Below are 18879 nucleotides of genomic sequence, written 5' to 3'. Positions count from 1 at the left end.
CACCCAGGACACTGAGTCCCAGAGATGACCTGAGAATCGAAGGTCTGTGCTGCCCATCTCCAACATGCTCTATACGTGACCTGCTTCCTCAGTGACCTCCTGAAACCCCCTCTCCTCTTAATCAGTTTAGAGTCTCCCTTTGTGAAAAGGGCAAAGTTAGAACTGCAATTACTTACTGCCCTAATAACTGCTTAGTAGATGCTTTGCAGTCCTAGGTTTTGCCTCATCCTCTGATTCTAGGCACCAGAAGGCGTCCAAATGCTTGTGGCCAGAGCTGCAGAGCTGAACAGGGACCCTTGATATCAATAGGGATCCCCACCCCAGGACAAATTCCTCCGGAATGGGAGAAGCCTGCCTGGCGGGACCACTCTCCCCTTCTTGCCCCTCTAATAACACCTGCTGCCCTTTATGGGATGTGGGTCTTCACGGTGAGTGGGAGAGGCTGGAACACTGAAATTCGACCATAAAAAGTCAGGCTGCAGGGAGAGGGCTTGGCCCGCAGGGACTTCTGGGCAGGCCTTCTTTCTCCTCAAAGCTCGGTGCTGCCGGTTCCTTGTGGCCAATGAAGTCGCCCATTGTAACACAAAAATGAGACACAACAAAAACTGCTCTCAGGTGGCCCATCCCTACCCTGCACCCTAGGCTGCCCATCTTTGGAGGCAGAAACAGGTGTGGCTGACAGGTGATAGACTTGAACTCAGACACTCCTGGGGTCAAACCCCAACTGTATGATGTGGGATAAGTCCCCTGACCCCTCTATCCTTCAGTTTCTTCACATCTAATAAAGACATAATACGTGCGTCCCAGAGCCACTGTGAGACTAGAGGAGGGGCTGAAATGAGGACAGAGGCCAAACCCAGGGAGGACTCAGCTCCAGCGCGTCCCTTCTCCAACCCTTCTCAGGCTGACGCTACCGCTTCCCTTTCTCCTCCAACAGCCCCGCTCCCACTTTCTGATTCTTCCCTGGAAGAATACAGTTTGGGGAGTTCATTTGGGACAATATCTAGATCTTGCACTCTGGAAGGAGGATGCAGGAAAGCATAAAGTCTGCTAGAAACAGCAAGAAAATGTGGGTTCTGATGCTAAGTCCATGGCCCAGAGCAAGCTTCTCACTGTCTGGGAGCTTCACCCACAAAATGAGGGGTCAGAGTGGATCACCCCAAGGACGTCTCTCACTGCCACCCTCTGATGCTACACATATTCAGAGGCCCAGGGTCGGAGTCACACGATCGAGGGTCAGGTCTGTCTAACACCTCACCTCAGGAACCTGTGAAATGACAACTGAAGCCCTGGGACCAAGGACCAGGGCGCAGCCCCTCCTCTGGCGTCTCTAGGTCAGTGGTTTGCAGACAGCGCACCCTGAAATCACCTGGGGCCTCAACAAATACACATTCCCAGACCTACCTCCCAGAGACTGACTCAGTGGGTCTGGACTGGGCTCGTGCACCCTGGCTGTTTCTGATGCCAGGGTCAGGGGACCCCACCGTGACAAACGTGCTCCTAATAAAGGCTCCTGCTGCCCGCGATGGAGAGCAGCCTCACCGCCACCCTCACATCACTCCGCATTCCTTCTCTCCTCGGAGCCTGTTTCCTTTTCTCTAAAACGTGGCTAATAACATGCCCTCTCAGGGTCAATGTGAAGTCAGGTTCCCTGGGCCCTGAGTCTGCTCTTCCATGTACTAAGGCGTCTCTGCTTGTCAAGAGAAGGCCAGTGATCAAGCCAGGAGGGAGCATGCTTGAACAGCAGGACCACAGATCCCAGCCCTCCAGATGCTCGTCCAAGGGCGACCACTCCAGCTCCACTTTGAGTCCACGTGATCCTGATCAGGTGAGGGCAGGTGCCCACCTAAGCCCGCCTGTGCTTCACAAACACAGTCACAGAAGCATCAACTTTAGGAGAGTGGGGTATGGAGGTTGACCAAGGTTTGAATCCTAGCTGTGTGACCTCAGCAAGAACTCTACCTTCCTGAACCTTTGTCTCCACATTTACAAAATCAGGAAAGTTATTACCGCACAGATCATTGTAAGAATTAAACGAGGTGATAAATGTCACGCGTGGGGCAGAGGACCTAACGCTGCTAGGCCTCTACCATCGTCATCAGACTGACAAACTCTAGCCCTGCCTGTGAAAGTGTTAGCTGAGCATGAGAAGAGGGATAGAATTGAACTCCCTGGCGGTCCAGTGGTTAGGACCCTGCACTCTCACTGCCGAGGGCACAGGTTCAGTCCCCTCGCCAGGGAACTAAGATCCCACAAGCACACAGTGGCGTGGCCAAAAACCAATTTAAAAAATTAAAAAAGAAGAGGGATAGAATTCAATAGGTACTAACCCTACTTTTTTTAAAAGAATAGCTTTATTGAAATATAACTCACATGCCATACCATTCACCCATTTAAAGTATATAATTCAATGGGTTTTAGTATATTCAGAGTTGTGCAACTATCACCACAATTTTAGAACATTTTCATCAACCCAAAAAGAAACCCCCTACTCTTCGGCTGTCACCCTCCAATCCCTCTAGCACCCTGCCTCACGCCACAGCACCTGCTAATCTACTTTCCATCTCTACAGACTGGTCTATTCTGGAAATTTCATGCAAATAAAATTCTATGTGGCCTCTTGTGACTGGATTCTTTCATTTAGCATAACGTGTTTAAGGTCCATCCATGTGGCATGTGTTGGTGCTTCATTCCTTTCTATGGCTGCATGATATTCCATTTTATGGGAAGACCACGTTTTGTTTATCGATCCATTCACCCACTGATGGACATCTGGGTTTGGGGCTGTTATGAATAATGCTGCTATGAATATTCATGCTCATGTTTTTGTGTGGACATATGTTTTCAATTCTCTTGGGTATGTACCTAAAGGGGGAATTGCTGGGTCATAAAGTAACTCTATGCTTATCAACCTCTTGAGCCACTGCCAAACTATTTTCCAAAGTAGGTACAGCATCTTCCTTTCCCACCAGCAGTGTGTGGGGTTCCGATCTCTCCATATCCTCAACGACACGGGTTATTATCCACTTTCTTTATGATTGCTGCGCTAGTGGGTGGGAAGCGGTAACCTTACATTTTTCTTAAATCTTACTATATTTCTGTGAGCAGTTTTTTTTAAATTTTACTCATAGCCTGATGTTAAAACTACCTTGAACAGAAGGAAATTAAACAAGAAAATATCCCCTCAAGGAAAGGTTACAACAAAATGATGAAGACAGAGAAATGCCCTCTGCAAGGTGAGCGGGAACAGCCCTGGAGAGACAGCAGATGGCACTGCTGTACATGACTCATTGTATCGTTGTATGTGGTACAATGACACCGTTGTATGGGGTATGACATTGTTGCCTGTGGTACAATGACCCTGGTGTATGTGATACAATGACACTGGTGTGTGTGGTACATTGGCACGGATGTAGAAAAGTGCATCAGGACTTCCTCCTAATCTTCTTGTTCCCTTTAATTCACACGTAACTTCCTGGACCTGTAAAACAAAGCTCTTTTCCAAGTAAACCAACATGGTGGCGTTCCTGACAAAGCTCTATATTCAAATGTCAGCTGACAACCCAAATAGGTTTTGTTACACTTTCCTCCTCGGGACAAAACTTACTGCTGCCCAACCAACACTAATCTATCACAGAATATAGCTGCGGTTTTACCAACTAAAGGAGCTAAAATAGTCCCCCATTCCTGTGCCCGGACTCCCCTCCAAGGGGGTGTCCAGGTGTTTCAGTGACAGCCATTTTCACAGCATTACAGCACTGATTTCCTGAAAGGTCATTAACAGTCTCCACCTTCAGGCAGGAGCACTTAAAATGCCCCAGTCCAAGGAGAGTCTCCTCTATTTTTAGCTTGAAAGATTTCAGGAATGCCGCAAATCATCCTTCACTTCTTGGTGTCCGCCCCCTCAGGCCAAGGCAGCCGTTGGAGGTTTACCACCCACAAACTTCGGAACCAGATACCAACAAGGGTGGGTATACTGCAAACCGCAGGCCTGCCCAAGGCCTAGGAGAGAGAAAACAAAAAAGGGGGAAGGAGAACAGTGGCAGTGGGGTGAGAGGCGGTACATGGGAGAAGGGAGCAAACAGTTCTGCTGGTAAGGACAGTGCAGGCTGCCCCCCCTGTGTGGGCAGACGCGGGGTGCTGGCCCTCACAGGGACTGGCAAGGACGAGCCTAGGGAGGCAGTGTGTGACCTCCCTGGGGTTCGCCCTGACGGCCAGACTGTCCACAGGAGCCACGCGTTTCTTGCAAAGAGTCTGAATGCATTTATACACCAAGCGTCATCTGCAAACTGAAAGTCTTATACTTCTGTTTTCTTTTTTTTAAATTAATTTTTATTGGAGTATAGTTAATTTACAATGTTGTGCTAGTTATACATATACCCACTCTTTTTAGGTTCTTTTCCCATATAGGTCATTACAGAGCATTGAGTAGAGTCCCCCGTGCTATACAGCAGGCCCTTATTATACTGCTGTTTACAAATAAGGGTAGATCTGTCATGGATGATGAAATAGCTCTCATTTGTCAATGTCTCTGAGTAGTTGCTTCTTGTCATTGTTCGTTTTTTCTAACCACGGGACAACTAAAGCGTAAGTCCCACATGGGTCTGAGAAGTTTTTCCTGTTGGGGGGTGAGGGGCTTTAATTTCTAAAGGTACAAAGCACTCTCAAGTAAGAATTAATATATTTAGGTCCTAAATGTCCACGAATAGGGGACAGGAAAAATAAATGATGCTGTAGTGCAGGGTCAGCACCCCACAGCCCGTGGCCTGTCTTGGTAAATCAAGCTTTACTGAAACACAGGCATGCACGTCTATACATTGTCTACAGCTGCTGTGCACTACAGTTGGGCCAAAGACCATATGGCCCAGAAAGCTTAAAACATGTACTATTTGGTCCTTTACAGAAAAAGCTGGTGAACCCCTGGTAGAGTGTATCATGAAACACACTACAGCTATTAAAAAGCAGAGTAAGGGGGGACTTCCCTGGAGGTCCAATGGTTAAGACTTCGCCTTCCAATGCAGGGGGTGCGGGTTCGATCCCTGGTCGGGGAGCTAAGATCCCACATGCCTCGTGGCCAAAAAACGGAAATGTAAAACAGAAGCAAAGATGGTAACAAATTCAATAAAGGCTTTTAAAAAAATGGTCCACGTCAAAAAAGTTTTTAAAACAACAACAAAGTCAACCTCAACTGCATCTACGAACAGGGAGAGATGCTCAAGATACAATAATGAAGATGTTTTATTTCTAACCCTGATCCCTGAGGTGAGTGGGCTCCGTTCACTTGTTTTTTGTTGAGCTTCACGAGAGGAATTCGCTTCTGGGGAAGGCTGAAAACAGGGCAGGGAAGACAGAACTCTGGGCAACAGAAACGCCGGGGCTGGGGCAGCCCCCACCCCCCATGACCCATTCAGGGATCCCCGAGGCCTGAGGAGCGTATACACCCCCTTCCCACGCTAGTTCTGAAAAGGATAAAAAATACTCCTAGGTAAGGACAGAGGTCAAAATATAACCATGGCCTTAGGTCAGTTTCCCTACACAGAGGCCCAGAATCAAGAAGACGTCCCCACTGCGGCACGGCTGCGCTGGGTGGAGCTGGGTTCCCCCAGGGGCGAAGCGGAAAGAGCTGCGCAGGGGGGCCAGCCCTTCTTCCCAAACTGGCAGTCACGTAATCCCTGCCCAGCGAGGTGCGGGGGCCCGCCCCGTCCTCCTGGAAACCCCCAGAAGCCTCCTGCAACGGCCAGCTCGATACGTCCACGCCGGGAAGGCACGCAGGCCGAGCCGCTGGGTCCACGGAGCACAGAGGCCAGCCCCTCGCTCCCCGGACAGGACCCGCTTCAGCCCCGGCACCAGCCACAATGCACCTGTGCGCTCGCGCCTTCCCGGGGAGGGCGGTGGGACCGGGCGCGGCCACGACAGCCGGAGGAGGGACCGGCTCCCGGTATGTTTCTCATCCCCGCTCTCACATCGCAGGGCGGCGAGAGCGAGGCAGACCCTATCGCGGACTCCCCAACGAAACCTTCAGTGAAGCCGCGCGCCCAAGGCCAGTGGGCGAGGAGCGCGGCCGTTGGTGAGGATGGAGGAGAGGCACGTACCCGAGTCAGGAGAGCGCGGAATTCCGGACACTGACGCCCCCGAGCTGTGACTCGTGTCCCCCAAAGGGTCAGCTGAGAGGCACCATCGCTCTGCCACACGCTAGGTGTGGGATCTCCGGCCGTTTCTTCCGGTTTTTGTTTGTAAAATAGGGCGGCTGTGAGGCTTCCGTAAAACTCCGCGCACCGAGCCCGAGCACAGGGCCTCGACCCAGCGACGCTAACGTTTAATAAACGTCACTGCCGTATGTTTCAACAACGTCCAGTTTTTATAATAAGCACGTATTTGCTTCTGGGATATATGATGACACCGCTCTGACCCCCTCACAGTTGTTAATTGACGGGCATGAAAACGCTGTGAGAAGTTTAAATCCAGAGCCAAGATCTAAAAAGTACTAATTAGAGCACACTTTACATAAAACCCATACTCAGAGTGCCGTCAACAGCCTAAAGTGCTTGTATTGTCTTTTTTTAAAAAAGAAAAAGAAAAAAAAGGAAAGCAAAGCCTGAATTCAAAATGACCAAGTGAGCACAAAACTTTATCTCCTATTCCTCCCAATACCCCCATTAAAATGAAGAAAAGGAGCAGAATAAAAGGGTTAAACACCCACCACAAGCATGGGAAAGGGACACGGGCTGAACAGAGATTTGAACACATTCTGGGAAACTGTAAACAGAGGGAGGACTGGTGAGGCTCCACGAGTCTCCTGTTCGACAAGGACGAACTCGCTTTCTGCGCACAGAAATCACAGGTAGTCAGGGCTGGAGGGGCCCTCCCCGTGAGCTAATCCCTGGTCCTCAGCGGACAGGGGAGGCGCAGACGGGGAGCAGCAGCACCACCGGGGCCTGTGCCACAGGCCCTGCTGCTAGGTGGGAGCACAGGGGACCCCCGTAACAATCTCGTTTCCAGATGGGCAGTCAAGGACGGAAGGTTCGAAGTGAGTTGCTCTAGCTCAGAGCGGCGGGGGCGGAGCCCGGCTGGGAGCCAAGACGGCTGGGCACCGCCCCACACTGCCCCCTCCAAAGCCACCCAGCCACTCACCACCACATGCTACATGCCCCTCAACCCTAACCCGCTGGCATCAGAGCACAGAGCAGCACTACGTCTTGTGCTTTTACGGCCGCTGAGTCAGGTAAGAAGCAGGACACCCAGAGGAAGACCACAAATGGGGCCCCGGGCTGACCCCGGCCCCCTCCCAGCCTCGCCCTCCCGTGACAATTCATTCGTTCCTGGGACGTCTTCCTCCAGGACTGCTATTTGCTTTGACAGCAACAGAAATGCCGATGGGATGGAGTCCCCAGGACCTGCTCTGCCCTTACAGATGCCCTTCGACGTCCCCAAGCAGCCACTCCTCCCCACAGACAGACAGAAGCAGGGAAATAGGATTAAGCAGATAACTGTTTAATAGAAACCGTTGATTGACTGTAAATGATTCTATATAAAATAAACCTTAGTTTAAAAATGTTTAAGAAGTCACACCCACCATTGGAGGTGATCACCTGCGCTTCGGTGAAGTTACGTAAAAGCTGTTTGCAAACTGGTTAGGGTCTCAGCAGAGGCCTGGAGAATCTTCAGCTCTTCTGTCCACAGTGTTTCTACCAAAGTTAGTTGGTTTATCAAAGCCACTTCTTCATCTTTCATATGAGAAACCTGGAAGTTATTTTTAAATGATTTTCTTTAGTGTAGTAAAATATACATAAACATAAAATTTAACATTTTAGGGCTTCCCTGGTGGCACAGTGGTTGAGAGTCCGCCCGCCGATGCAGGGGACACGGGTTCGTGCCCCGGTCTGGGAAGATCCCACATGCCGCGGAGCGACTGGGCCCGTGAGCCATGGCCGCTGAGCCTGTGCGTCCGGAGCCTGTGCTCCGCAACGGGAGAGGCCACAGCAGTGAGAGGCCCGCGTACCGCAAAAAAAAAAAAAAATTAACATTCTGACCATTTTTAAATGTACAATTCAGCGGCACTAAGTACATTCACAGTGTTATATAACTACAGCCACCATCCATCTCCAGAACTTCTTCATCATCCCAAACAGAAACTCTGTACCCATCAAGCATTAAGTCCCCATTTCCCCCTCCCCAAACCCCTGGTAACCTCTACTCTACTTTCTGTCTCTATAAATTTGCCTATTCCAGATATCTCATTTAAGTGGAATCATACAGTACAGGGTATTTGTCTTTTTGGGTCGTGGTTTATTTCACTCAACACAAGGTCTTCAAGGTTCAATAAAATTATTTTTTTTAATCCTAGTAATGTTTTCATTCAAATAAGCTAATTCCTCATTTAATTAAAACATTCATTAAATAAAAGGGAAAGACGGGGCTTCCCTTGTGGTGCAGTGGTTAAGAATGAGCCTGCCAATGCAGGCGACACGGTTTCGATCCCTGGTCAGGGAAGATCCCACATGCCGTGGAGCAACTAAGCCCGTGCGCCACAACTACTGAGCCCACGCACCGCAACTACAGAGGGCTGCGTCCTCTAGGGCCTGCGTGCCACAACTACTGAAGCCCCGCGCACCTAGAGCACATGCTCCACAACAAGAGAAGCCACCGCAATGAGAAGCCCGTGCACTGAGACGAAGAGCAGCCCCTGCTCGCCACAACTAGAGAAAGCCCGTGTGCAGCAACGAAGACCCAACCCAGCCAAAAAACAATTTTTTTAACTAAAAGAAATTTAAAAATAAAAGGGAAAGAGTACCTTAAAAATCTGTTACCAAGAATTCATGCAATAATTTTACCTATTAAAAGGTATAGACACATGTTAACAGTCAAAACACGGATTACATCAGTGTTCATTTATTAAGGCATTAACAACACCCTAAGAAGGTGGACTAACCCTATCCAACAAGCATCAGTACAAAACAACTTCTTCATCAACACACTTCTTTAAGAAAAGAACGCAATATTCTAGAAGCATACCTTTTGAAGCACAGCCTTACTCTCCTTGATGAAATAATGGCATATTTTCTGGGCTATGTCCAAACTTGCCTTCTCATTTGTATCTGAAATTATTTCCCCAATAAGTACTTTTTTCCAGCATGTCCTAGAACCAAAATATTCAATAAGGTCATTTCAGCAGGTTTTCAAAAACAAAGGCGGCTTTTCCACTTGAACACTTCTCCTATTTTTCCAGAAACATAATAAAACTCATTCCATCAGCATGTTCCCTCAAACCTCCCACCACATGCAGGTCCTGTGTTGGAGCAGACAAGGTATACAGGACAGAAGAAGGATAAGAAGCGGAGGATAAGAAGCGAGGGAACTGGCGCTCTTTGCAGGCAGGGCCTGAGTTTTATTAGCACCACAATCCTGTGTGTGGCACATGAGTAAGAAGAGTCGCATCCACCAGCCATAGGAAGAGAACAAGGGACAGACAGGAAGGTGAGTCCACCGTCAAAGTACTACCAACTAAGGAGCAAAGGCGGAGGTTTTCCTTTTCTTCAAATGACAGCCTCTCCTAAAAGAAATGGCAAATGGAACAGGACATGTTTCACAAAGTAAAATGCTCTACAGACGGAAAGAGGAATCTACAGTGAAGCCTTTCTCTACACGCAGGTCCTTCCAATTTTACACTAAGGAAGTCCGTAGGAAATGGGGCTCAGCGGGCTGGCGGGGCCAGCTTTCTGTAGGGGAGGCAAGCGTGGGCCGCGGCCAAGGTGCCGAGCAGGAGGGGCTGAGTCAAGCCTACAGGCCGGCGAGGAGCACTAACCAGGGAGGAAGGGGGCGGGGGGACAGATGCTGGATGCACAGAACGCGAAAGTGCACGTGGCTGAGGAGGGAAAGGCCACGGTGACAGCTCTACCATCCCAGTGGAGGGCACAGAAGTCGCTGAGAGATTCAGAACAGCCCAAAAGCCATACAGAAAACAAAGTCTTAGATGTCGTCAGCTTCAGGGATCATGGTGGCAACCCCAGGAGCAGGAAAGAAAGGAAGTCAAGAAATAACATTTGGGACTTCCCTGGTCCAGTGGTTAAGACTCCGCACTTCCACTGCAGGGGGCACGGGTTCAGTCCCTGGTTGGGGAACTAAGATCCTGCATGTGAGTGGCGTGGCCAAAAAAAAAAAAAGAAAGAAAGAAGGAACGCCATTACTGTGTGCCAGGAACAGTGCTTTATACGCAGCCAGTATCTGTTTTAATCTTCACAACCGCCTAGCAAAGAAAGCATTATAATCCCCACCTCAGACACAAAGAAACTGAGAATCCGGAACAGTAAAGCACTCACCCTAAGTGACGGAGCTAATGAGAGGCAGAACTAGCGTGCAAATACCCGTCAGGCAGAATCCCAAACACATGCTTCCTCTGCCACACCACTCAGGTAGTCAGAAAGCACCCAAAGGGAAGAAAGGAGGCCTCAGGAGGACCTCTGGGAAACATCCAGGTGCTTTATTTGAGGTTGACGCGTCTCCAAGAACGACTTAAAGAAACTTATGTGGGTATGCACGAGATAAAATAAAACACAAGATGAATGGATAGGGAAAACAAGACGAAGGAAAGAAGAAGAAAGATAAGATACAGCCAGGAATGAGTCAGTGATAAATTGCAGGCCTTAGAATCCTGCACACATGGATGGACCACAAGTTGGCCTCTGAGTTTTCTAGCGAGCAATAAAAAGGAAACATATCAGATACAGAATTCAGTGTCTGTACGACAAAAACACACCATCTGCTGAGAAGAGACACAACTGCCTCTGGTGTTGAGACCAGGGGATAGTTTTTCTCCCCAAGTCCCTACAGAAAAGGAAGTAAGCAACACCGTAAACAGCAACATCACGGGCACGATGGAATGAGCACAAACTACTTCCAGGCACTGTGCTGAGGGCTACTTCTAGGCGTTATCTCACCTAATCCTCCCAACTGCTCGAGGACGGGGTTCGCCATCTTCAGGAAGTCCTCCCTGTGGTGTCTCTCACCTGAGATTTGCTAAGTAGCAGGCATTACTCCCCGACTCCCTCGCAAGGAGCTCCAGGGCTGGGCAGCGCACGGCCGCACGTGTGACCATCCTTTCCACACTAAGGGAAGGACCAACAGCCTCTCAGGAATAGTGAGGACCTGACCAGGATGCGTGTCTACACCAGGGGCTCCTCCACCTGCCTCCTCTATGGAAATATCCAGGCTTCTCCTTGAGCAGGCGTCTGGATCTGCCCCCAGGACAGAACCAGGGGGGGGCCCAGCCAGTGGTCAGGAGCTCCGTCTGTTCTCAGGAAAAACCCACCTGCTCCGAGGCTCTCCTCTGACCAGGGCCAACACGCACGCTTTTCCAAGTGTTTACCCTGAACAACGAGCTGCAGGTCACCAGGGGGATACACGTGAGGAGAGACCAGTTCTCAGGCCCGTGTACTCTATGACTCTAAAACCAGAATTCCAGAAATGGTGCAAACCTAGAAGTGAACCACTCCCCACACGGGCAAGTTACACAGAGAATAAGCAACCCCAATATACAAGGGCATTCCTTTCACCTCTGAGGTTGGGCCTTTGAATGTAAGCCCCAAAAAAGCCAAAGTTATGTCCAAATCGTAACTATAGCTCATGACCAACACACGGGGAACTTACAATTCTTCAGCTTCCAGACATAACAACTTAAGAGCTGTGAGTAACCGCCAAGACGGTCCATCCCATCCAAACGTCAAATTTCTAAAGTAGAAAAAGAACAGATATATGTATATGTATAACTAAATCACTTTGCTGTACACCTGGAACTGACACAAGATTGTAAATCGACTACACTCCAACATAAAATAAAAATTAAATTTAAAAAAAGAAATTACCAATCTGTCATTTCGGTACTTCATTACATCACGGTAAATGACTAAAAAGCCAAACATTTTTTTACAGGGGCCACTAAACATTGCACAACCACGGTCTTAGTCACAAAGAGAAAAGTAAGTCTGCAAATACTTAAGAATAAAGCCTAAGTAACAGAAAATTCTTTGTGTTAAAAAAAAAAAAAAAAGTAGGGCTTCCCTGGTGGCGCAGTGGTTGAGAGTCCGCCTGCCGATGCAGGGGATACGGGTTCGTGCCCCGGTCCGGGAAGATCCCACATGCCGTGGAGCAGCTGGGCCCATGAGCCATGGCCGCTGAGCCTGCTCGTCCGGAGCCTGTGCTCCGCAACGGGAAAGGCCACAACAGTGAGAGGCCCGCGTACCGCAAAAAAAAAAGTAAAAAGCTATTTTTATTTGGTAAGAAGCTGAACTTGGATGAGGGGGCCACCGTGAGATGAATGATGAAGAATCTGGATGATCCTCCGGATCAAACAAATGGCAGCCACCAGAGCTAGTGTCCCTCACAGTGCTGCTGGATTGTTTAGAACTTAATTTCACCTATAGAAGAAAATCTGAAAGGGAGGGTGTCAAACCCAGTTTATCCCATTCGGCGTGGAATCACCTAGGCTCCTCCCATCCCAAGAGCCTGCATCCTGTTGCCAGGTGACTGACGGCCAGGCTGGCCTGCAGTAGCCGATGCCACCCCACCTGACCACATGTTTGCCACAAACACACTGGGCCACCGATCAGTACATACGGGGCTCTCCCGGTACAGAACTTGAGACTTCAGGCTTGTCTCTTAGGTCCCCAAACAAGTCGCCTGACCAGCAAATTCCCCTCCTGTGTATCCCGCAACATGAAGCACGATGTGCCACACAGAGTAAATGCTCAGTAAGTAGCTACCTGTCACCAGATACAAGTCGGGAGGCAGCTCACACCTGTAAAAATCCCAGCTCTCAACTTTTCATCAAGATTTCCTGAAGGAATAATTACTGGAGAGAAACACTTACTCTATAAAGTCGTGATCCTCTAAAATGGAAATCTTTTGGTTCATCCGTTTATCTGTTGATGGAAGATATTTAACAAGTATATCTGCATTAAAAAAAAAAAATCAGGCTGAGATTTAGGGTATAATTCAGGTGGAAGAGAGGGGGGACCCTTTCTTCTCAGCTTACTTTCCTTCCCGTCAGCAATCAAGACATGTGTAAACAATTTTACCTATTTCACATCAAAAGAATCTAGTCTTCAAGCCCAACTCAATGAGAGTATGATTCAGCCCTCTGAAAAGCTACAAGAATTCCAAGGCAGGGGACAAAACGTCTGCTACCTCAGCTGCTGCTCTCACTAAGCAAATCAACCCGCGAAATCGGGTAATGAAGACATTAGCAGGACTGCTGAGAAATTACACCCACCGGAAGTACAGACTCCGTACAAACATGAGGAAATGTTTCCAAGACTCAGTTTTTAAAAGCCAGAATTCAAAACTGTCTGGATATTAGTGACTGTTATCATAAACAACTGAAAGTGAACATGCAAAACTTAACAAAGCTTTTTGGGGTCATAGGATAATGAGGGATTTTTCTATTTCTAAAATTTCTTTTTACATTTCTCTACTTTTATTTTTTAAATGCAGAAATAATGAAAGTGTGAATTTTGTTCAAATTATTTAACAAATCAATACTTCATGGTCATCGATATTAAAGTTATTCTGATAATATGAGGCTAATTTCAAAGCTAGCTTTCTAAGAGACGCAGCAAGGCCCAGTTTTCGCTTTTCCATTTCATTCTGAGAAATAACATTATTACTTTGGCTACTAATAGGATGGAGTAGTATCACCTTGACCAAGTCTCTATTTCCATTAGAACTTATATTAAAACTACCTCAAATTATACACTCAGTAAATCTCTAGACATTTCTTCAAAGCCTAGAAAACTATTTCTCTGCTGCTTCAAGGAAGGGGGAAAAAATCAGCCCCCTATGTACTATTTTTAATACCATATTTGAAATTTTCACAGCATAAATTTAATAGGTAAATCATTATTTTAAAAAGAGTAATACCAATGATGACGCTAGGTAACAAAAGAACATAAATGGAATGCATATTTTATCATGCCATTAAGCCGCCCAAAGAAGGACTGTGTAACATATTTGCCATGTGATTGGTGCACCACCTTACACACAGTGGGTGCTTCATAAATACTTTTTACTTGTTGCTCTCTAATCCTATTTTATCTTTAGTGACAACGTCTCAGTACAAAAATTTCCACTTCTTGCCATCTATTAATACTCTATTTATTTCCCTAGCAGTTTCTCTTTTCTTCCATTCTACTGTCTGACCTAATGCAACAAAAATCTCAGTTCTTCTTATCCTCAACATCGATCAAAGCTTTGCTGGTTTTACTTCAACACGGAAATGACATGGTCAATAAGAATCAGGCTAGCCCTGCCTAGGAGAAAATAAATGATACACACTTTAAGGTTTTGCCATTGTTACAAAAACTTAACATAACCACAGATGGGGGGATGGGGAATTCTGTCATCTTAGTGATCAGAACCAAAGTTAATTCCAACCTTTTGAGACATAAACACAAGCATGAGGATTGCAGACGGAAACAAATCCATACTCGAGGAGCAGGCGGTGGTTATCGTGAGGGCCATAGCAGATGAGCACCTCTTGGTGGTTCCCACAGCTCACAGCTGTTCTAATTTCATAACAGCGAGTTTCCTCATTAAATGCTGCTTTTACCTAGAAAAAAGAATTGTAAAAGATGTTTTTAGAGCAAAGCAGAAAACTAAAAAGATTAAGTGATCGTATTAAGCAGGATGCCGCTTTCAAGCACTCATCACGGAATTTATCCACCTGGAGAAAAAAATGCCACGTCCGCACTTTGGCCTCTTTGGTTCTCCTCGACTTCCCCCCATCGGGGTGGGAGGGAGTCCCGCCTGGGGGCTCTGAGGGTGGCCAAACACACGACACCTGACATCGGACAGATGACTGACTGACGGCAGTTTATTGTAAGTCACCCACACGGCCCGGGGGGAGGACACAGCACGCCACACAGGGCCACACAGGGGCTGCGCCTGGGAGCGGAGTGTCAGCAGAGGCCATGGGAAGCAGGCCTGCAGGCGCACGGGGTGACGCCCTGGTTCCCCGGGGCGATGTGATTTGCCTGTCTGAATAATTTTGAGGGCTGGCAGGGAGTTGACACGCATTCGGTTGAGGACCAGGTGGGCTACAGCCAGTCCGGCTGAGGGCAACTTCCCACTGGGTGGGAAATATCCAGAGAGGGCAGAGGAACTCACGGTCAGGCCTTCGGAGCCCCGCGAGGCCCAGACGTCCAGGCCGAGCACGAAATTTCAGGTCCTACGATACACACACAGCCTTTTGTGAGCAGCATGATGTTGGCTGATGCTGTCATATGGATTTTGTGACAGCTTTGTTAGGTAACAGGCAGAGAGGAAAAGACCAAGGAGGCCGGACTGCTCCCACAACAAGCGGCGGGTACAAGCACCGAGGCCTTCTCACTAAGCAAACTGCAGTGAGACGGGGATGAGGAACAGGCTGAAATTCTAGCTTTTGTGGCACCAACAAGAGGTCAGGGCCAAGGCCGGCGGTGTCACGTCAAACGCCAGCTGCAGCGCACTTTTTTTTTTTTTTGCAGTACGCGGGCCTCTCACTGTTGCCTCTCCCGTTGCGGAGCACAGGCTCCGGACGCACAGGCTCAGCGGCCATGGCTCACGGGCCCAGCCACTCCGCGGCATGTGGGATCTTCCCGGACCGGAGCACGAACCCGTGTCCCCTGCATCGGCAGGCGGACTCTCAACCACTGTGCCACCAGGGAAGCCCTGCAGCGCACTTTTGACCAGGGGCTGGTGATCTTTTTCCATGAAGGGCCAGAGAGTAAGTATTTTAGGCTTTGCCAGGGTCCTGGGACCACGTGCCCTAGACTGTAGTTTGCGACGCCCTGACACTCAACTGTAAAATCCCTGGTTTGGAACATAAATGCACTAACAGCTCAATAATAAAGTCACGCCAATGGGGACTGACCGAGTCCCTGTGGCCAGTACCCTACTGTCCTGTACCCCCTTGACTTTAGTTCAGCAGTATCAGCCACAGAAACACCCATCTACCCTCAGTCTCCTTTGTTTAATTTTGTTAGAAATGCATCTTTCTACAAAAGCAAGGAGCAGACAGGCACGGCAATGGCCGCAGCCTAAGAAAGCACAGGGAGGGTCTCCCCTCCATCCCCACGCTCTCCTCTCGTGGGCACGTGGGCTTCTCAGGGTGGCGTGGGTCACTAAGAGGACAGCGTGAGCGCAGGTCCCGCCAGTGCGCCTGCAAGCGCACCCTGAACAGGCAACAGGTTAGCTGACACACAGACATCCTTTGCCCTCATGCCAGGCCTTCAGCCCCGTGTGCCCCGCAGATATAATCATCTCCTTTATGTGCTGGAGCAGAGAAGCCTGAGGAAGAAGAGATCCCCGACTGACTCCCAAAGTGGGACCCCTTAACGCTTTCCCACAAATAGCCATCCAGCCAGAAACTGTTGATTGAACAGTCAATTGAACAGTTGATTGAACAGGCCTACTACATGCCAGGCCCTGTGCTGAGCACTGGCGTTACAAAAAGTACAAGGCAAAGTCCCTGTCCTCTAAGACTGCAGAGCTCCAAGGGGGGAAGGAGCAAGTTCCTCAGAGATCACGGCAAAATGCTGACAGCGATGCCACCAAGTGTGAAAGGGAAAGAGACAGGAAAGCAAGCGAGACTTTAGCCACAGGTCTGAAAGGAGGAAGAAGGATGCTGCACCATGGGGAGGTGGGGGAGGGCTAGGGTTCGGGCCATACAGGGGATAGAGCACCTGCAGGCCTGGAGAGCAGAGCAGGGAAAGGGGCAAAGGAAAAGGATGCCGGAGGGGAAAGAGGGCCGGGAGGAAAGAGAGGAGCCTACCTGACAGCAGGTGGGTTTACCAGCTGCACCTCTCCCTGCGGTTCTGCTGGCTCTTCCGAGTCACAGGTTCTACACGTTAGAGTCCTTCCTATTGAAACCAAACACGGGTCTCCCGGTTAACCTCTCACCTGGGCGTCAGGGCTGTGGTTCAGCAGATCGAGGAACGGGGCGAGCACGCAGGTGTCCGGCTCTGCGGAAAAGCACTGCCTCGGCACGCGCTTCATGTACACAGCCCTGGTGTTGACGGTGCACCAAGCCCACAGGAGGGCACTGTAGCTGAAGATGCTCTCGACGGCCTCCGAAAACAGAGGCTGCAGGGAAGAGAAAAAGTCTCTGGAGGAAGAAACGAACTCCTGCACGTGGGTTCTCTGCTCTCTGGCCTTTGCTTTCAAAGGTCTGGGAAGAAGATTCACCACTTCTGGCTCCAAACAAACAGGGCAGGTGTAGGCCTTGGGCAAAACCTCCAGGTAAGGCTTCCAGGGAGACCTGTCCCCAGCATGCTTTTCTGAAACTAAAAAGGTGCAAAGAGCCAGCACAGGAGATGGAGGAGGCTGCCACCTTTTAAAATGATAAGCAGATTAAAGGAATTACTTTCATTCAAAATACGGCGTAAGCAAGAGGTACAGACATCCTAGGGCTTAGTTCTGCTCCCAGAGGGACTGTGGCCAAGCTCACCTAATGCACCCAAGAGAGGTCTTCCTTCCTCAAGGCTTTCCTCCCCGGATTGCACCCCAGTACAAATGCAGTGAACCAGTCACACTGATACAAGAACTGGCTCACTAACCCAAGCTCCAGCTTTGTTTGCCAGAGATTCTTTCTTGCAAAAACCTCTTTGCTTCCAACTTGGTTCTCCAGTTTTAAAGCTTTTGCTGGAATTTCACTTGTTCCACTTGGTTAAGGATATAAATCTTGGGGGGTAGAGGGCAACTGGTGGAAAGAACCTAGATGTGCCCCATCCAACACAGTAACCGCTGCGTACATACAGCTATTTCAATTTTTATTTTTTTTCATTAAATAATATTGAAAATTCAATTCCCCAGTCATACAAGCCACATTTCAAGTGCTCTTGAGCCATATGTGGCTGGTGGCTACCGTACCAGACAACACAAGGTACAACAATGCTATCATTGCAGAAAGTTCTATTATATGATACTAACCCAGGCAGAAAACTGAAGAGGCTCATTATATACCTGTTACAGATCTAAAGCTTTTGTCTTAAGTGTACCCATTCTATTGCAAATTATACATTGCAGTGTTTTTATTTGTTACCAATAAAAAGATCACATGTTGCATGAATGTATTTAGGAAAGTTTTCATTAATCCTTCAAAGTCCAGATTCCTAAATTACCATGCGTTCTACTCAAAATTTCAGAAAATGTTAATACTAAGAGCATCCTTGCCTCTACTCAGGCCAGTGAAAATACACCAGCCCTCTTACAAAAGTAAGCCAGGGGAAAAAAGTCCAGAACTTACTGTGGGTTGAGAAACAATACAATCTTTCAACCTTTATAATTTAGAAACCCCTTATGCTGAGGATCTCCCTCACACTGTCCTCAGAAACCCACCCAAAACAGAGACCCCCTATAACATAAGCCAGAAAATAGTTCTCAGCTCCCATGTTGGCCTCCTCTCTTCTCTGCCAAACAAAACCAACTCTCTCATACTGTCAACAGCTCTTCAGAGCTGAAGGGGAATCCAAGCAAGTACAATAAGGGTAAAAATGAAAGAGTAAATAGAATTTGTCAAGACCTACTACAACGGAGGAGAGTGGAGTGTCAGGAGACAAGGCACTCAGCCGTGATTTACATCTATTATCCCATTTAATCCTTATTTCCTAGTAAGGTTAGATCAGGATTCAAACCCACATCCCAAGCAGCCTATTAAAACCTTAAAAACGCAGTTTACAATGAATTAAGAGTCAACTTCATAAAACAGAGTAAACCTTTCAAATCATTTCAGATATTTGTTAGCTACGTGAAAGGGCTGGGTCCTACTGAGCTATGTCTTGGACGACACACTCTCCAATGATAGAAACTTTAAGGGAGAAGCACTTGGCGCAGACAAGCAGGTGAGCAGTC

General features: G+C 48.4%; 1 protein-coding gene across 16 annotated transcripts in view; it reads right to left on the bottom strand.

Annotated features, from left to right (window-relative positions):
* Positions 1-18879, bottom strand: part of SETD4 (SET domain containing 4) — a 409208-nt gene that overhangs the window by 377529 nt on the left and 12800 nt on the right. For 15 of the 16 annotated variants that reach the window (XM_029213928.1, XM_029213933.1, XM_029213923.1 and 12 more), the window contains exons 6-11: positions 16930-17359; positions 14425-14599; positions 12863-12944; positions 11644-11724; positions 9013-9136; positions 7574-7740 (exon numbers count right to left, since the gene is read on the bottom strand). In XM_029213928.1, the coding sequence (XP_029069761.1) occupies positions 7606-7740; positions 9013-9136; positions 11644-11724; positions 12863-12944; positions 14425-14599; positions 16930-17359 (1027 nt within the window). In that variant the 3' untranslated portion in view covers positions 7574-7605. Of the gene's footprint in view, positions 1-7171; positions 7741-9012; positions 9137-11643; positions 11725-12862; positions 12945-14424; positions 14600-16929; positions 17360-18879 lie in introns of those variants that run through there. The other variant, XM_029213930.1, reaches the window with a different exon arrangement.

This window comes from Monodon monoceros, unplaced genomic scaffold, assembly GCF_005190385.1.
Source record: "Monodon monoceros isolate NGI ecotype Baffin Bay Population unplaced genomic scaffold, NGI_Narwhal_1 Super_Scaffold_11, whole genome shotgun sequence".
NCBI lineage: Eukaryota > Metazoa > Chordata > Mammalia > Artiodactyla > Monodontidae > Monodon > Monodon monoceros.
The sequence above is the reverse complement of the archived record's forward strand: the minus strand, read 5'-3'. Positions and strand labels throughout refer to the sequence as shown.